General features: G+C 36.2%; 3 protein-coding genes across 3 annotated transcripts; 1 reads left to right on the top strand and 2 right to left on the bottom strand.

The window, feature by feature from the left end:
- Positions 1–738: 738 nt before the first annotated feature.
- On the bottom strand, positions 739–1,614 carry LOC122300484. Its single transcript, XM_043111178.1, has 3 exons — positions 1,377–1,614; positions 1,240–1,285; positions 739–1,078 (listed from the first exon to the last, which is right to left on the bottom strand). The coding sequence occupies exons 1-3, from the start codon at positions 1,518–1,520 to the stop codon at positions 1,026–1,028; spliced, it is 243 nt and encodes an 80-aa protein (XP_042967112.1). The 5' UTR covers positions 1,521–1,614; the 3' UTR covers positions 739–1,025.
- A 1,298-nt stretch (positions 1,615–2,912) lies between these two features.
- On the top strand, positions 2,913–7,213 carry LOC122300483 (putative E3 ubiquitin-protein ligase RF298). Its single transcript, XM_043111177.1, has 3 exons — positions 2,913–3,066; positions 3,647–5,812; positions 6,588–7,213. Exons 2-3 carry the CDS (start codon positions 3,653–3,655, stop codon positions 7,125–7,127), a joined length of 2,700 nt encoding a protein of 899 aa, XP_042967111.1. The 5' UTR covers positions 2,913–3,066; positions 3,647–3,652; the 3' UTR covers positions 7,128–7,213.
- A 3,723-nt stretch (positions 7,214–10,936) lies between these two features.
- LOC122294779 (protein DMP2-like) lies at positions 10,937–12,244 on the bottom strand. Its single transcript, XM_043103737.1, has one exon. It carries the CDS (start codon positions 12,066–12,068, stop codon positions 11,448–11,450), a length of 621 nt encoding a protein of 206 aa, XP_042959671.1. The 5' UTR covers positions 12,069–12,244; the 3' UTR covers positions 10,937–11,447.
- Positions 12,245–14,000: the final 1,756 nt, after the last annotated feature.

Below are 14,000 nucleotides of genomic sequence, written 5' to 3'. Positions count from 1 at the left end.
CACATTCCCCTAATGATACACTTCAAACCTACCACTTCTTTTAAGAATTCTACCTTCTTCCTCCAACCATTCTTTTTATACGGAAACTAGCTTCATTCACAATCATATTAGAATTAAGTACACAACAAGACCACTGTGAAGTAGCTTGAAATCAGACATCCTAGTCCTCAAGATCCCTGTTGCATATATAGTTAATTACGAGCAGTCCCTAGGTTGTAAACACCGCATCTCAAAAGAATCAATTCCTACAAAGAATCAATCATATAGACTGACAAGAGACTAGCTCTATTATTAATCCCTAGCATTCTTGTCATGATTTTTTTTATTTGCACTGGGAGTTTGAGAACAAAGTCCTGACTACGAGTGCAGAGGTGCTCAGTAAGGAGTTTCCTACATCTACACCTCGAGTAATTCAAAGGGAAAGTTCTCCAATCTGATAGTCCCTAGAAATTGTTTGCACCCGTTAGAACTAAAGGGAGCATACCACTAAAACCAAGGCCTTTACCACTTGAGCCAACTCCTAGGTGTTAAAGTTATATATCAATGTCATATTCTTGTCATGAAAAGTAAAAACTGGAGAGCTAATAAGCATAAGTTTTTCTTCCTTAACTACCCCACAAGCTCTATTTTCTCAGGGCTTATGTTCCATGTAGAATGCATGTGCCAAGCAATAAAATCGCACAACAAATAAATTTGGACATAATTGATCGAGAGCAAAGTAAATGCACTCAACTCAAGTGTGTCAAAGACGAACCATTCTTTATTCATTTCCCCCATAAATTTCCTTTTGAATTAAATTACATTTCTAGCAGACCGCCATAACTGTTGAGGAAAAAAACTTGGGCATTTAGAGCAATATATCACCTGAAGAAATTGCTGAAGAATCATCAGCAAAAACTCAAAAGTTACAGAACATGAGAGGTAGTTAGTTATGTTCAATCAACTAACGAAAACCAAAAACTCCAAAAACAGAGTCAGGATGTTGATTTGCAGAGTTTAGCCCCCCGCAAGGCAAAATCCTCATTTCACTCGGTCATTTTTTTCCTTCTTTCATTGCACGCCCTCAAAGCTTGAACTTCTGTCAAATATTTTTCACATTATATTAATACAAAATAAATTGAAACAATGATCATATGCAAAGTAACTTAAATAAACCTACAGATATATAAAACCCAAAAACAAAATTTGAAAAAAAAAAAAAAAAGTGAGATAAGGAGATAGAGGACTAAAGTGCCATACCCATCTGACAAGATTTCCAATTCCTGTTAGTGTTATTAAGACATTCCTGCAAATCATTGATGAATGTATCTTGAGGGTTTAGGGTTTTACACGAAAAAAAAGAAATCGTTTGTAATGGGGATTAAGAATAAGGTTACCTGCAGGGACAAATAGAGAGAAGAACACTCGTTGAGCTGCTTCACGTTCTCGTCGTCATCGTCCGCATCGCTCTGGTGAAGACCCGGTTGCTGCTGAGACCGAGAAGGCTCGCTTGGGTTAGGTCGTGGTGGCCGAAGGTCCATTTTCTCCCACTTTTCGAACTTGGCTTCTTCTTTCTTGCTTTCTATTTCTTATTTATCTCTCTTTCTTTATTTTTCTTTGACCAACTCTAGCTCTGCTTTGTGTTGCAGAACTTTGGTCATTATTATTTGCAAAAAATATAGAAATTTCATAATTATACTTAACTTAATAAATATAAATAAGGTAGTGAGCCGAGAACTTAATTGTTTATAATCCGATTCTTTAAATGAAAATTTGTATTCAAAATTCCATATTTCCTTTATCCAAAAAGTAAAAATAAATAAGGTAGCGATATTGTACTTTCTCTATTTGCCAACTTGGTGTATTCTAAAGTAGAGTTTTACTACATACAAATACTGTTGCGCACTAATTTATGTATCAATACTGATTTATTCATACTTAAAATTTAAATTAACATTATTTTCAATAAAATCTATTTTTTGACCAATCACATTACATTAATGTACAAATTAGTGCACAATTATACTTGCAACTATATTTTTCCTTCTAAGTAAGTATTCCTAGTGTGAATTGTACTTTTATTTTATTTTTATTTTAAATATTTAAAAATAAATAAATAAATTCACTAATAGTCACTTTTTTAACGATTATATAAAAAAATATTTAAAATAAAATAAAATACATAAACCATCAAATTAAGAGGACAAATTTAAGAGACATAATATCATTTTTCTATGTTATTTATAAAAGAATATGATAGGTACCATATGTTACTTATAAAATAATATTTAATTATTAAGTGCTTAATCAAGGTAGGTATAAACATTTTACCAAAATTAATGTTAATTATAATTTCAAAATAGATAAATCGCATGCACTCCATTTGAAAAAAAAAAATAATTCCCATCGTGACTTCTAGGTAGTAGGATAGGCTTTGTATTCTCCCAACAACTAATTTACTTCAAAAAGTACAATGATTTATGGGCTTAGTTTAGATATAAAAATATTTTTATTTTGTCATTATAATTTTTTTAAATTTTTATATAAAATATAATAAATAATTTAATTTTTTTAATAATATTTTATTTTAATTTTTAACTTTCATCTAAAATTATTACATCTCATCTTATTATCTAATTACACCTTAATTTGTGAATGATACTTTCTATCTTTTTTTTTTCTTTCTTTCTTTCGTTTTTCGTAAATAATATTTAGATTTCTGGTGATATTTAGTAATTTCAATCAATTATTTTATTTTATTAGAACATAATTCATGACTAGGAAAGGGGAAAAAAAAAAAGTTGGTGTCAAATTTTCATCAACCATGGTTAGTTTGGGAAGCATATTCGGCTAACCAGGGTTAATTGGTATGGTTAACACAAAATTGGAAAATAAAAATACCCCATTGAATGCGAAAATATAAGAGGCAGCAGAGAGTCAGAGACACCGCGATGCTCTAAGCATAAAATAAAATGAAATAAAATATAGAGGAAAAAAAACCGAAGAGAGCTATAAATCTTCTTTCTGATAATCCGATGCTCTGAGTTTGTTCGTAAATTTGATTTATCGAACATTTGCTCCAATCCGGTACGTCTCGATCGTCGATATTCTGATTTATTAAAAATAAACAAATCTGTAACTTATGTGGGGGATCTTCTGTAATTGTTAACAATGGCTATATGAATCCCTGGGACTTTCTTTGATGCTTTATTGATCTATGGGCTGGTTTCGAATTTAGATTTGCTATCGGAATTTATGTAGATTCTTTGGATTTTGATCTTTTGTCTATTGGGTATGTTGTAAACGCATTGATGATTGGATTCTCGTTTCTGGGTCGGAATTTTGGAAGAGTATTTTGGTTCTCTTTCTGCCGCCGAATCTGATTGTCATACTCAAATGATAATATTCGCTGTTATGGTTTCTAGTCCTTGTTGCATGCAATGTTTATAATCTGTTTTAGTCGTCTCGTCTGTATTTGCTATAGGTACCTGATGTTCTAAGCTCGGATTATGAATCTCTGCAGTTAATGCTAATTTTGATGTAACATATATTGTTTTCAATAGGTATTATATTATTGATTAGTGAGTCTTTCAGTGTTTCATGGAGGGTTGATAGATAGGTGATATATATACTTGATGAATGTGTTGACTGATATTGTTTTGTGCAGCTTAAAATGACATCAATGGTTTCTAAGGCTAGCAGTAGTAGTATCTGTCAAGTGTCTCCTTCAGTTCCGATCGAAGAAAAGGGAAGTAGGAATAAGAGGAAATTTCGGGCTGATCCACCTGTATGTGACCAGAGTGAGAGTATTTTGTTGCCTCAAATTGAATGCCCAACTTATGAATTTTCAGCAGAGAAATTTGAAATCAACGCGTGTATTGGACAACCAAGTGCCTGTGATATGTGTAGTGTTAACCAGGACCATTCTGATGGGTTGAAACTTGACCTTGGGTTGTCTAGTGCTATAGGCTCATCTGAGGTTGGGCCTAGCCGGCCTAGAGAAGAAATAGAGGTAGGCGAATCCCAAGATGCTGATTGGAGTGATCTTACAGAAGCTCATCTTGAAGAACTAGTTTTAAGCAATTTAGATGCCATTTTCAAGAGTGCAATTAAAAAAATTGTTGCTTGCGGTTGCACAGAAGAAGTTGCTACTAAGGCTGTCTTAAGGTCTGGCATTTGTTATGGGTATAAAGACACAGTGACAAATATAGTGGATAATGCTTTAGCATTTCTTAGAGGTGGCCTAGAGATAGATCCCTCAAGAGAGTACTATTTTGAGGATTTAGAGCAGCTGGAGAAGTATGTACTGGCAGAGTTGGTTTGTGTTCTTCAAGAAGTTAGGCCTTTCTTCAGCACTGGGGATGCAATGTGGTGCTTGTTGATTTGTGATATGAATGTGTCACATGCTTGTGCAGTGGGTGGAGACCACTTGAGTACTTTTGCATGCGATGGGTCCTCAAGTGGGATTTCTTATGTTTCCACTCAACCCCAGTTGAAAACAGAAACCAAAAGTTTGGAATCGAATCCTCCAAGTCCTCTGAAACCATTTACTTGTTCTCATGGTACTGAATCTGAGGCACCCACTATGGCAGGGGTTCCCAACCTTACAAAGCCAAAGAGTTCACTTGTTCTCAACGGGCTAGTATCAGAGAAAGAAGAAGGAACAAATACAACATCCGATACTGTTGATAGATCCTTTAATGTTGCAGGAACATGTCAATCTCCTGCCATGGAAGAGAAGTTTGGGGGAAGTAGAAAGGTACATTCTGGTAGTTCCAAGAGAGAATACATGCTTCGACAAAAGCCACATCATGTGGACAAACATTACCGGACGTATGGATCTAAAGGATCTTCAAGAGGAGGGAAGCTGAGTGGTTCTGGTGGTTTAATCTTGGATAAGAAATTAAAATCTGTCACGGACTCTACTGCCATTAATCTAAAAAATGCTTCCTTAAAGCTAAGCAAGCCTATGGGAGTTGGCCTGCCTCAGGACAACTGTAACCATAGTCTTTCAACCAACTCTGGACCCTCTTCCTCAGTAGATTCCGACCCAGAAAGTGTTAATAATATGTCTGCATTGTCTAAGACCAATACCTTAACCAAATTACATGAAGTTAATTCTCCGCTTTCATTTGCATCAGTTAGTACGCCACCTCCATTATCAGCTGCCAATACTGAGCTCTCTCTTTCACTTCCTACAAAGAGTAACTCTGCTTTGGTGCCCGTATGCGGTAATGCCGAGCCACCTAAGAGTAGTTACGCTGAGATACCATATGATCGGTCTCTAGGGCAGTGGGTTCCCCGGGACAGGAAGGATGAGATGATTTTGAAACTAGTTCCAAGGGTTCGGGAACTGCAAAATCAGCTCCATGAGTGGACTGAATGGGCAAATCAGAAAGTTATGCAGGCTGCTCGTAGGCTGGGTAAGGACAAGGCTGAACTCAAGACATTGAGGCAAGAGAAAGAAGAAGTTGAACGGCTCAAGAAAGAGAAGCAGACTCTGGAGGAAAACACTATGAAGAAGCTATCTGAGATGGAGAATGCTTTGTGTAAGGCTAGTGGGCAGGTTGAGCGAGCTAATGCTACTTTCCGAAAGCTTGAGGTTGAGAATACTGAACTGAGGAAAGACATGGAAGCTGCTAAATTACATGTGGAAGAGTCAGCTGCAAGCTGTCAGGAGGTATCAAAGAGGGAGAAGACGACACTGATGAAATTTCAGTCATGGGAGAAGCAAAAAACCTTGTTGCAACAAGAACTAATGACAGAAAGACTCAAAGTAAAACAGCTGCTACAGGAATTGGAGCAAGCCAAAGTCCTCGAGGAGCGATTTGAGGTATGTTTTAAAATTTAATTTCAACCCCCCTCCAAAAAAACAAAACAAAACAGCCTTGTTATATTGCTGTAATTGCTCATTCTTCAGTTGTATTGAGTGAGGCTAACCCATTCATGATGTAGGCGGTGGGAGGTTTCTCATCCCCAATCTATTGCCTTGGTTGGGTGTGATGACATTATCTGTTGCACCTTTAGATCAACCCTTAAACAGATTTAACAAGATTTCTTGAATATACAGCAATAAAAAATAACAAAAGTTACATCCCCTCATAATGTAAAAATAACGCTATAGTTTGCCTTCAGGTTGAGAAAATCCTTGATTGATGGAATAACCTAGGTCGCTGTGCCTAAAAGGAAATCTAATGCAGTCATTGAATAAGGATAATCCTAACATATCCAGACTTGTTTACATTTGTTCCACCTTTTTATCAGCACATCCTTGAGGGCCTGTGCACAGCACGTATGCAGACATTTTTAAGCTATGAAACTCCTGAGATTTTTGTCCATTTTATTTTCTTTAGTACATCTGAAGCACCTCTCTTTTTTGCTGACAAAAAATTATTACTGAAGCAATTTTTTTGAAGCATCTTGTAAGTGTAAAAGTATATTATTATTATTATTGTGGTATGAGCCGTCATTCTAGAGTTCATGTTAATAGTGCAGTTAAATGTTAAAGCACACTGCTGTTAAATTCACAGTTCCTCGAGGTGCTTCTGTGATTATGAATTTATCTCTGCGTCATTTCTCATTGAAAAAGAAAAAAATATATATCACAGGATAGATGGAAACATGAGGAGAAAGTAAATGGAGAACTACTTATGCAAGCCAATTCCATTAGAAAAGAAAGAGAAGAAATCGAGACTTCTGCAAGATCAAAGGAGAATATGATTAAATCCAAAGCAGAGAAGAATCTGATGAAATTCAAAGATGATATTCAGAAGCTTGAAAAAGAAATCTGCCAATTGAGACTGAAAACTGATTCTTCAAAAATTGCCGCACTCAGGAGGGGTATTGATGGAGGTTATGTCACCAGACTCGCAGACATAAAAAATAGCCCAGATCACAAGGATCCCTGGATCCCTTATATCTCAGAAGTTGTAAAAGATTTTCAGGACTACTCTGGTGCTGGTGTCAAACGTGAACGGGAGTGCGTGATGTGCCTTTCAGAGGAGATGTCTGTGGTTTTTCTTCCGTGTGCTCATCAGGTAGTGTGTCCAACTTGCAATGAGCTCCATGAGAAACGGGGGATGAAGGATTGCCCTTCCTGCAGGAGTCCCATACAGCAGCGAGTTTCTGTTCGTTATGATCGTTCTTAGTTGTTTTGGTAATGGAGCTGAGTGTTCTGAATAATGATAATAGAACTCCTTTGAAATGAATAATTCATTTGAACGACCCTTTTCAATGGATGGGAAAATCAAGCTGCCTTACTTTGCCGGGTTGATCCTTTTGTGCTTTCCCTCTTCTTCCATTGTTTTATATGCTCTTTGCTTTCATTAAATCGTGTTGAATTGGATTCCAACTACTGGCTCTTCTCGTGGATTGATTGTTCAAGGAAGAGGCTGAGGATGAAAGTTCTCATTTCTATATCCACATTTACTTGCATACAAGATAGAATCTGTATGAGCTGAAGCTGCTAAGAGGCCTCAGCATTGGGTACCACCAAACATGATTTTGCCCAAAAATCTAGGTGAAAGTGTTTGTTTTTGCCTGAGAATATCGGCATCATGGAACTGTTTGTACATGAGAATGACATAATGTTGGTACCATGTACCAAATTGTTCATCAGTCTCTGTTTATAGTGCCTCAAGCTGGACCTAATCCATAGGTATAGTCGTGGAGGACGTAAATGCTATATAGTCGTTTTGAAACAAAGTAGAGTTTACTATTAAAAAATTAATTTCTTTTTATATGACTTTTGTATTTATTCATTTTTTTCAAAATGAATGCACGACCCTTGCGTACTCACGACTACAACTATTATTTTTTTTTTGAATAAATGGGTTTTTGTTTCCAATAGAAAAAAGAGATTAGAAGTCAAGATCAATATATAAGCGAGCATATTTGATAATTTGATCAGGATATTTTTCGTTGAAATTTGGATCCATTAATCCCCATATATATCAACCTTGACATGGTCATGTAAAATTTTAAAAATTTTAAAAGATAATATTATATTTTATGGAATAACGCTATAAGTTAAGTGATTATAAATAGATTGTGCTAATCAGATCCAGCCAAGATTATTATGATCCCAGTTGATGATAACGGGTCATTTAGGAATGACCCGTATGCATGTAAGGATAAGATCAATGGAGATTGATTGCATTTAGCTTGGGTCTTGTGCATGATGATTTCTTTCGGATTCCAAGTATATTTTCAATCGGCAATGAGTGGCAAGCCAGCATGTAAAGATATATAGCTCTTTGGTTTGTTTTTATAAGAAAATAATTTCGTTCCAAAATTTCAAAGAAGTGTAGTTGAGGATTGGGGACTCTTATGATCGCTTTAAAAAATGGAAAATGTTAGTATGTCCTATGAGTTTGTTTTCCCATTTTGACCGCTTATGTATTTAATTTTTTTTAATTGTTTCGTTATTTAATAGTTAAGGAAGTGATTTTTCATGTATTTATGTATTTTTTATTTTTTAAAAATATTTAAATATGTAAAAAGTAAAAAATAAAAAATAAAATAAAATTTGTACCAGTAAACACACTCAGTGGTCAAAGCTGGGTGGCACATAGCTAGCACCACCCTTTAAAATTTTAGACCCAAGTGCTAAATAGTTAAAATATACAAAAAAATAGTATATAAGGAAAGAAGGTTGAGATTAACGGAGTAGTCCAAATCCCTTATTTCCTTGATCAAAAGATTATAATATGATCCAAGAGAAGACCAACCATATAGGTGGTTTTCGTTGGTAATCCTCTAAGCTGAGGCCAGCCAGAGGTTTCCACTATAACCATGAAAGGCTGCCACAGATATGGGATTGCACCAGATCTTGATCGATTGTTGCTGTTGATGAATGTCTGCCTCCTACTTCACAAATTTGGATGGAGGAGTATATTAGTGGAAACAAATGGTCGACTCTTTCACAACTTCACAAGCATTCAAAAAACACGAAGAACTGTACTAGTGCATAGGCCCCATGCCCTGACTATGAAAGAGTGTGGATGGTTAGATCTTGAAAATCTGAGACCCAGAAAACGGATGGAATGACACTTGTAGTGATATGAAGCTTCGACGGTGGGCAACATGCGAGGCACACTCACCCATAATTTCTTGTTCCTTATAGCTCAACGACATGGGAATCCGATAATACAGTACGTGTAGCTTAGAGGTGATCGAAAAGTAGTAGATCTACCATTTTCCTTATTTCTCATAAATCAAATTTTATATCAAATTTAAAAATAAAAGAGAAAATCTTCAAATCGGATCAGTGTATTAATTTTACACCCTTTAATTATAATATAGGGACAAATATACATTATAATATTCTTACTATAAATTCAAACTGAGCTGATAAGGGACACACTCGTTGATCTCCCCCTCGGTCTCTGTAAAGAATTTACATTGCAAGGTATTTGAAAATTTGACACGCATCATTTGTATTGATAGTATGTTTTTATACAGACTTGACTCAGCTATTTAGGAAGTTACAATCCTACGTTACAGAGCATATAAACACAAACGTTACACTATTTCAAAACAGAGTATTTAACACAAGATCAAAACCGATCCTAGAATCATGTCTGACACAAATCTTGGCTCATAATTTCTGCTTTTGTTATCTCTTAGCTGTCACCAGAACATCATTTGCATCTTCCTTTATGGTCTCTCTCTCCTCAAGCCCGTTATATTTTTGCCTGAGAAAAGAGAGAACGCAGCGGGCTTAGGGAAGAAACAAGAGGAAAAAATGCAGGAAAGAAAGAGAGAGGAGATTGAAATGGGCACTTTTTGTAAGGTGAACGGACACTTTCAGCCCTCATGATCCACCACTTTCCCGAACGCCCCCGTCCCATTTTCTCCCTAATATTCCATCAAGTTTTGTTATATACAAGTAAAGTCGTGTATTAATATGCGTACTAATAATGATTTATTCATTTTCAAAATTTAAATTGTCACTATTTTCAATAAAATTTATTTTTTAACCAATCACCTTAAATTGACATATATATTAGTACACAGTTGTATTTGCAACTAGATTTTTCCAATTCCACCCTACGTTTAGTTGCTCCATCCCTGCAGGCTGCACCTCTATCGTTGTATTCATTCTTGGTAGATCTACCGTCAACAACCTACACACATGACCACATGATTGCCATCAGATGATCGAAGAGTACTATATAAAAATCATATCTCCACTATATGTTTATGTTAATGCTCGCGTGAACGGCCTTGATCATGTGCCACTTATGGTATTGCAAGTGAAGCTAGCCCATGAGCCGCTCCACTTTGACTAGTTCATGATGCCCGAGACCTCAACGATCTCCGAAAAGTAACTCTCAGCTTGACTCTTCTATCTCATCCGATATTTATCCCACCTCTTTTTTATTTCTCTTCTGGTTGCTATTCATGTGTAGGCCGAGAATATATAGAAGTTAGTCCCACAATTTCCTGGCCTCGATCGGGGTCATGCATGTCACCATGTTCATGATGTCCCATTGATCAATAACCCTGACCAACGTCGTGCGCCTCCACTACGGAAAAACAAGCTGCTCTCATACCACTTTTTTTTAGTTCACTTTTATTGAAAAGTAACTAATTTTGTCCATATATATGTCCTTTTTTGATAATGCAAATGAGGTGGAATTAAACATTTTCAAGGATCATCTCGACACAGCTACATCAATGTGCGTCTTCTTTATGATGACCAGTACTTGTCTTGCGAAGGGACCATATATAGGACAAGCGGTCACAATACATAGGTGATTGTTGGAGAGTCTTACCCATCTTATAATATTTCTCATTTCATGATTGGTAACACCATCATCGATCCTTCAAATTCAAAATTTGGTCAAAATCAAATTTAGAATCACTTCTAAATTTGAAACCAAATATTTATTAACTATTGAAGAATGCACATAAATATATCATGATTTAAAAGAAAATAACTTATTCTGAATAATTTTGGAAAAAATAAATGATCATATCTCGTATTAATTTGGATCTGCACCATACGTGGATGTATGTACATATGTATTTTCACCATGAATTCAACGTAGAGACAAACTAATTACAAGTTACAACTTGACGCCAGCAAACATGCGCGCATATGTCTAACCTTAGAAAGAGGGAAACTGACTAGCTACATGAATGACGTTAGATAACAACGTAAGAAAAAGAAGAAGCTAGCTGAATTAATACAATATTATAACCACACACAAATTTCCTTGGGTTTTTCTCAACGGTATTTCTCCATTCGCAAACCACAAGAATTAAAAAGGGTTTAATTTGATCTAAGTGGAGCGAACTGATCGTGAAAATTCTGTGAAGATTCACGTACAAGCTGTTACAATTGGCCTGACGCCATGCAACAAATTTCGAATCCATCAAACCTTATAAACGTGGAAATTTATACGCACACGAAAACAAGTAAACAAGGTAAAAGAAAACCAAACTCGCTTGAACTTAATTATTTAGACTTCTGTCGTTGAGGATACTGCTGCAGTAGTGGTACCAGTAGTAGTACTAGTACTAGACTTGGAATCCTTCGAAGACTCAGTACTACTTTTAGGGTATCCGATTCCATGGCGCTTGTTAGGAAAAGCCATGAAAACCACACTCGACGCCGCACCAACAGCAGGAGGCAACACCTTGAGCAAAGTTTTCTGAGTGGAAGCTGACAACGGATAGAAGCAATCCACAGTATTTTGATCCAAAAGCACGACGACTCCAAACACTGACGCCGCAAAGAAGGCATGAACGAAGTCGGCAAACCGAAGCTTATAGGCTGACAAGTCGACGTTCTTGGACTCTGGCGAGGGCCAAAGACCCTTCAACGTTGCGATCCCATAGTGAGTTTTCTTGTCATCTCCGACATAACTGTCGGTGAAAGTAGAAAAGAAGCAAGCCAGACCACAGAGACCAACGAGGATGGAGGTGGGGAACTTGTACTTGAAGGTGTCGCAGTTGCCATGGTTGGATAAGGCAGGGCTAAGGAACTGGTACGTGAAGACTGTCCCCGTCGGCAGGAGCCTCAGTAGGTTTCCAAGACCTGATAATGTTTGGTCTTTGATGGTTTTCTGGGATGCACTCATGGATATGATCAGAGTCTTTTGGTGTGATTATTCGTGGGGATGAATATGGAGGATAAGAAACAACTGTTTGTTTGCGTTATGGGAGCTAGCTTGCAACTAGCAACGAACTTGATCTTCATGGCTATTTATAGAATGCCCTGTCCAAGAGATGGCTTGCCTGATTCCGTCGACGTATCCTATTTTGATTACAATATTATCTTGACCATGAAATGAGATATTGTATTTATTTTCTTTCATATTTCGTTTGGACTAATTCCTTATACTAATTGTAAATGGATAATGCTACTCCCACGTATAAAAGTCACCCATGTAAAAGAATTGATCGATCTCATTCGCCTTCGGACGAGTTGCCATTGCCTGTCACCAGATTCGTCGCCACCACTACGATCAGTTGTTGACTTTTAATTGTTCAGCGTTGACGTGTGAGGAACACAATATTTGATCTTGTCCAGGTTAACAAAGAATATTAATAATATATATATCTATAAACTTGGCACTACGTACATAAAATTAGTTTAAATTAAATGCACAATATTGTACAATAAACTAAATTAACTAGCAAATTAGATCCCATTTAGAATTTTCAATATCCAAAGAATGCTTAAAGATCAAGGGATTTGGACGCGTGTTAGTTCTCTCTCTCCCCAAAAGTTGCAATCATATAACTTATGCACTCATCAATCAGTTTACATCAATCGATCGGCAATGCTCTATTTCAACTATTATATGCCGGTCAAAAATGTGGTCTTCTCTTTTACGCTAATCGATTTATGAAGTAGTACTCTTCACCATTCGGATAAGAAATCAGTGGTCAATATTGCATATATACATGATGGTAAGTCCGTACGTGTGTAAAGCATATATAGTATCCTTTATGTCATTGATACGATAAAACTTGATTTATAATTAAGAAAAATTTAAAATTTAATTCTCTTCCGTACAAAGCAAGTATTATCCTATCAACCACATGAAAAATATGCTTTAACTTAAAGTAGATTGAAGAACTCTTCAATATATGAGCGCCAAATGAGAATCGTCGGGCAGGCAGCTGCATGCAGGCGTAGCACCATGCATGCATGGCAGCCATTGTAAATTAATTAATTCCACGTTAAATACGCGTGGAAGTGTCAAAGTTTCTGATTTATAAGTATTGCGCCATGTAATATTGACTAGTGATTATTTTTGGAGTATGAACTTTAGATTTGGCTTCAACGACTTTTCTTCGAGTCAAGACGGAGATTCCCCGCGGAATCCTGGGAGAAGTATGATAAAGGTGAAGGTATAGATATATATATATATATATATATATATATATATAATCAATATATCATGGATTGAGTATCAAATACTCCAAGTTGAATTAATATTTGTTAAATCATTTTAGAGTATAAGCTTAGATATGATTAGGGCAAAGCCTGTTTAAATATTATTTCCTTTTTTTATTACAATTTAACGTACAAATTACTTTGAAGAAGTGGGCATTATATATGAGTTTTAAACATAACTTGGACGGACATGATTACTTTCCTGATCTACAAACCTAACTTCAAATTGATCTAGGACCATTGAAATTAATTAGAAAATTAACATGTTTAATTTCGTGAATAAAAAGATTCCCTTTCGAATTTTAGCCCTAATATTTTTCTGGTCAGTTTTGGATAATGAATGAATTTTCAAACTACTGCTGGTTTGAAAGATCTATTCCTGGTCACAAAAGTACTGTGGAAGGGTACGTAGGACCTGTTCTCTATATCTCTCTTCTCTTGATTTTGTTGGGGAGGGGTGGTCTGGGTCCTGAGAGGAAGACCCAAGTTAAATAATGGCCCAATTTTATGAATGCAATGGGTAGTTAATTTAAGCCAAACTGGGCCCTAGGTCACTCCTCTCCAAGAGGCCTTAAGTTGGGCTGCCATATAGATCAAGTACAGGAAC

Source organism: Carya illinoinensis, chromosome 2 (assembly GCF_018687715.1).
Source record: "Carya illinoinensis cultivar Pawnee chromosome 2, C.illinoinensisPawnee_v1, whole genome shotgun sequence".
Lineage (NCBI taxonomy): Eukaryota > Viridiplantae > Streptophyta > Magnoliopsida > Fagales > Juglandaceae > Carya > Carya illinoinensis.
Note: the sequence above shows the minus strand (reverse complement) of the source record. Positions and strands in the feature narration are given on the sequence as shown.